At 59.6% G+C, this 4878-nt stretch overlaps 1 protein-coding gene across 1 annotated transcript in view; it reads left to right on the top strand.

The window, feature by feature from the left end:
• COL1A1 (collagen, type I, alpha 1) overlaps nucleotides 1–4251 on the top strand; it is a 16854-nt gene extending 12603 nt beyond the window's left edge. The window contains exons 40-51 of the mRNA XM_010842787.1: nucleotides 27–134; nucleotides 280–387; nucleotides 491–544; nucleotides 637–744; nucleotides 1291–1344; nucleotides 1463–1570; nucleotides 1906–1959; nucleotides 2238–2345; nucleotides 2597–2879; nucleotides 2989–3179; nucleotides 3479–3721; nucleotides 3837–4251. Of these exons, the coding sequence (XP_010841089.1) occupies nucleotides 27–134; nucleotides 280–387; nucleotides 491–544; nucleotides 637–744; nucleotides 1291–1344; nucleotides 1463–1570; nucleotides 1906–1959; nucleotides 2238–2345; nucleotides 2597–2879; nucleotides 2989–3179; nucleotides 3479–3721; nucleotides 3837–3983 (1566 nt within the window). The 3' untranslated portion in view covers nucleotides 3984–4251. The remainder of the gene's footprint in view (nucleotides 1–26; nucleotides 135–279; nucleotides 388–490; nucleotides 545–636; nucleotides 745–1290; nucleotides 1345–1462; nucleotides 1571–1905; nucleotides 1960–2237; nucleotides 2346–2596; nucleotides 2880–2988; nucleotides 3180–3478; nucleotides 3722–3836) is intronic.
• Nucleotides 4252–4878: the final 627 nt, after the last annotated feature.

The following is a 4878-nucleotide window of genomic DNA, read 5'->3' as shown; positions in this document are numbered from 1 at the left end:
CTCACCCCCGTCTGCCCCCACCACAGGGCGCTCCTGGCACTCCTGGACCTCAAGGTATTGCTGGACAGCGTGGTGTGGTCGGCCTGCCTGGTCAGAGAGGAGAAAGAGGCTTCCCTGGTCTTCCTGGCCCCTCTGTGAGTGCCCCCTCACCTTGGGGCAGGACCATTGCAGGACTTGGAGGGTTCAGGATGGGGGTGGTAGGGTCAGCAAGGACAAATGTGGGGGACCATCGGGCCCTCTCCCACCCCATCTCTGGCCTGACTCTTTCTTCTCCCTCAGGGTGAACCCGGCAAACAAGGTCCTTCTGGAGCAAGTGGTGAACGTGGCCCCCCTGGTCCCATGGGCCCCCCTGGATTGGCTGGACCCCCTGGCGAGTCTGGACGTGAGGTGCGTGGTTGCCAGCCCCACGCCAGCGCCCTCACTGTGGCCATTTGGGCCTTGGCCTGAGGCTCCCTTTCCTTGGCTGATGTTCACCTCCCCGCCCCCGCAGGGAGCTCCTGGTGCTGAAGGATCCCCTGGACGAGATGGTTCTCCTGGCGCCAAGGTGAGACGGCTGCACCCAGGACCACAGCCCCACAGCCGCTCCCACCGGGCCGCTTCAGCCGGGGCTCACCGGGTTTCCCTTTCTCCTCTCAGGGTGACCGTGGTGAGACCGGCCCTGCTGGACCTCCTGGTGCTCCTGGCGCTCCCGGTGCCCCTGGCCCTGTCGGACCTGCTGGCAAGAGCGGTGATCGTGGTGAGACCGTAAGTCGCTGGGCCTGGCTTGCTGCTTCTGCTCAGGCCAGGGACTCTCCAGACCTGCTGGGGGATCTGCAGGTGGACACTTGACTTCACCTAGGCAGGGGAAGAGAGGAGGACTTGCAAGCTGTCTGGCCCTTGGTCTCCCTGAAAAAACTGAGCCATAGGAGTTTGGATTTTTTGAACCTGAACCGCCCCCCCAACCACCGTTCTCTTTGCTTGGCCCTGCCGTAAACTTTTCTCAGCTCCAAACTCAGTTTGGAATGTTTATTAGGGGAAAAAAAAAATGGAGCCACAGCACAGCCTCAAGGCTCCTCCCCAGCCAAGTACCCCGTTTCCCCCAAGGAAGGGGGTTTGTTCCCAAGTGCTCAACTCAGCTTACACAAAGCCTGAGTCTGCTTGAAGATTCACCTGGGGTCAGGAGGGATGGATACGGTAGGAACAGATGTGAAGGGATTTGGCCAAGGGGAGATTTCAACTGTAGCTCAGGCTGTTCCAGCCCTGAGCCGGGCTCCTCCGACCAGGATCTAATGCTCTCTCTGCTCTCCCTAGGGTCCTGCTGGTCCTGCTGGTCCCATTGGCCCCGTTGGTGCCCGTGGCCCCGCTGTAAGTGCCCTGCTCTGGCCCTTACGTCATCCTCAGAACCCTTGTCCAGGTGGGGACTGTACCCCCCTCAGTGCTAACAGAACTTTCACCTGACAGCCTGTCCTCCTCGCTCTTCTAGGGACCCCAAGGCCCCCGTGGTGACAAGGGTGAGACAGGCGAACAGGGCGACAGAGGCATTAAGGGTCACCGTGGCTTCTCTGGTCTCCAGGGTCCCCCCGGCCCTCCCGTGAGTATGCTCAGCCCCTCCCCAGCCCCTAGCTGACACTGCATCTTCTTTCGTCATCTCCCCAAGCCCTGCTGTGTGACGGGGAGGACACTTTTCCTTAGTTTCCCTTTTTGGACAGTCCTTCTCGCTAGTGGGAACTGGGGTCTGAAGACCAGTGGGCATTTCCAAGTAGTTTCCAGGAGGGTGAAGCACACAAAGCGGGATCGTGGGAGGGGGCTCAGCCTACGGACACCCTGGGGCTAGGCTTCCAGCGTGACGCGGTTGGTGGCAGGGCGCTGTTGCTGGCCGCCTCTGACCTACGCTTGGCCTGAACTGCCTTCCCATCGCTCCTGCAGGGCTCTCCTGGTGAGCAAGGTCCTTCCGGAGCCTCTGGTCCTGCTGGTCCCCGCGTGAGTCATCTTCTGTTTGTCTGCTCTTCCTGGGCCCCTCGCTTCTCTGGAGAAGGGTCTGAAGCAGGGGAGGAAAGAAAGGAATGGGGTCTGTGGACAACCTTACGCGGCCTTTGGCCTCTCCCTCTCCACTTCCTCCCACAAAGTTTCCATGGGAATAAGCCGTAAGAAGGCTGGGGAGTCTGAGCCAAGCAAAGTGGGAGATGGGCTTCTCTGCCAGAGCTGGGGTGGACCCCTGCTTTCCGGAAGGCTTTCTCCAACCAGCTTCCTCCCTGCAGGGTCCCCCTGGCTCTGCTGGTTCTCCCGGCAAAGATGGACTCAATGGTCTCCCAGGCCCCATCGGTCCCCCTGGGCCTCGAGGTCGAACTGGTGATGCTGGTCCTGCTGTAAGTCCCCCAGCCCTGAAAGCACCGAGCCCCAGTAATCCCCACTCTCCTCCCTTCCTGCCCATGGTCCTCCAGCCCTGAAAGCACCGAGCCCCAGTAATCCCCGCTCTCCTCCCTTCCTGCCCACGGCCCCCCAGCCCTGAAAGCACCGAGCCCCAGTAATCCCCACTCTCCTCCCTTCCTGCCCACGGCCCCCCAGCCCTGAAAGCACCGAGCCCCAGTAATCCTCACTCTCCTCCCTCTCTGCACAGGGTCCTCCCGGCCCTCCTGGACCCCCTGGTCCCCCAGGTCCTCCCAGCGGCGGCTACGACTTGAGCTTCCTGCCCCAGCCACCTCAAGAGAAGGCTCACGATGGTGGCCGCTACTACCGGGCTGATGATGCCAATGTGGTCCGTGACCGTGACCTCGAGGTGGACACCACCCTCAAGAGCCTGAGCCAGCAGATCGAGAACATCCGGAGCCCTGAAGGCAGCCGCAAGAACCCCGCCCGCACCTGCCGTGACCTCAAGATGTGCCACTCTGACTGGAAGAGCGGTGAGGGCCGGCCCAGCTGTGCTTCCCCCTCCTGCCATGATGGGGCTGAGCCCTGAGGGGCCATCATTCCATACATCCCCTGATGCCATCTTACTTTGCCCCACCCCAGGAGAATACTGGATTGACCCCAACCAAGGCTGCAACCTGGACGCCATTAAGGTCTTCTGCAACATGGAAACCGGTGAGACCTGTGTGTACCCCACTCAGCCCAGCGTGGCCCAGAAGAACTGGTATATCAGCAAGAACCCCAAGGAAAAGAGGCACGTCTGGTACGGCGAGAGCATGACCGGCGGATTCCAGGTGCGTGAGCTGGACCTTGTAGCCAGTCTTAACAGACATGGGTCAGCCCAGGGCTCAGAAGGGCCTAAGGGTAGGTCCTGGGTAGACCAGACCTCTGCGAGGTGTGATGGGCTGGGAGACAGGAGACTGGGGACCTTGATACTGGCTCAGACATAGGGTGCCTGGGGGGCAGGGGTTGCCACCTCTGGAAGTGGGGTTCTCTGGGATGCCCTCGGAGGATTCCAGAGAGGGAGGCCAGGACTGGGGGCTCAAACACAGCCATTCACAGCCATTCACTCCTTGCTCTGCCACCCCCACAGTTCGAGTATGGCGGCCAGGGGTCCGATCCTGCCGATGTGGCCATCCAGCTGACTTTCCTGCGCCTGATGTCCACCGAGGCCTCCCAGAACATCACCTACCACTGCAAGAACAGCGTGGCCTACATGGACCAGCAGACTGGCAACCTCAAGAAGGCCCTGCTCCTCCAGGGCTCCAACGAGATCGAGATCCGGGCCGAGGGCAACAGCCGCTTCACCTACAGCGTCACCTACGATGGCTGCACGGTGAGTCCAGCAGGGCCCCTGTGCTGGCCTTTGGCTCTCCTGGCAGGCCCAGTCCCCCCACCCCCTCGCTGCCACTTGGTGACGCCCCTCTCCCACTGTCTCCCCTTCACCCCAGAGTCACACCGGAGCCTGGGGCAAGACAGTGATCGAATACAAAACCACCAAGACCTCCCGCTTGCCCATCATCGATGTGGCCCCCTTGGACGTTGGCGCCCCAGACCAGGAATTCGGCTTCGACGTTGGCCCTGCCTGCTTCCTGTAAACTCCTTCCACCCCAACCTGGCTCCCTCCCACCCAACCCACTTGCCCCTGACTCTGGAAACAGACAAACAACCCAAACTGAAACCCCCGAAAAGCCAAAAAATGGGAGACAATTTCACATGGACTTTGGAAAATATTTTTTTCCTTTGCATTCATCTCTCAAACTTAGTTTTTATCTTTGACCAACTGAACATGACCAAAAACCAAAAGTGCATTCAACCTTACCAAAAAAAAAAAAGAATAAATAAATAACTTTTTAAAAAAAGGAAGCTTGGTCCACTTGCTTGAAGACCCACGTGGGGGTAAGTCCTTTTCTGCCCATTGGGCTTATGACACCCCAGCACTGCCCTTTCTGCTCCTTTCTCCATGCCTTCTTAGGGCCTCCCCTCCACTGGTCCCCAAATCTAAGTCTCCCCAAAAGACACAGGAAACAATGCATTGTCTGCCCAGCAACCAAAGGCAATGCTGAAACACCCAAGTGGCCCCCACACTCCCAGCCCACTTCCTTCACCCAGAACCTCCAAACCCTGGGGGACCTGGAGTCCTCAGACTGCCAAAGAAGCTTTACCATCTGGCATCCCTGTGGCCCCGGCAACATTCCCTCTTTGTTTTTTGAGGGGAGCATGCCAGGGGGACCACTGGCCCTTCAACACCGGGTTTGGAGGAAAGTCAGGAGGGGCCAAGACAGAGCAGAAACATCGGATTTGGGAAACGCGACATTCCCCCCTGCGCGACCTGGCTGGGTGGGAGAGACTGCTCTGCTCCTTGCGTAACTGTATTGCTGAAAGACTACCTCGTTCTTGCCTTTGTGTGTCACCGAGGCAACTGCGTGGGGGCGGGAGGGGGGCAGTGTGGAAGGGGGTCCTCGTTTTATATCAAAGGTGCTACATCTCTGT

Source organism: Bison bison, unplaced genomic scaffold (genome assembly GCF_000754665.1).
Source record: "Bison bison bison isolate TAMUID 2011002044 unplaced genomic scaffold, Bison_UMD1.0 scf7180017864180, whole genome shotgun sequence".
NCBI lineage: Eukaryota > Metazoa > Chordata > Mammalia > Artiodactyla > Bovidae > Bison > Bison bison.
Note: the sequence above shows the minus strand (reverse complement) of the source record. Positions and strands in the feature narration are given on the sequence as shown.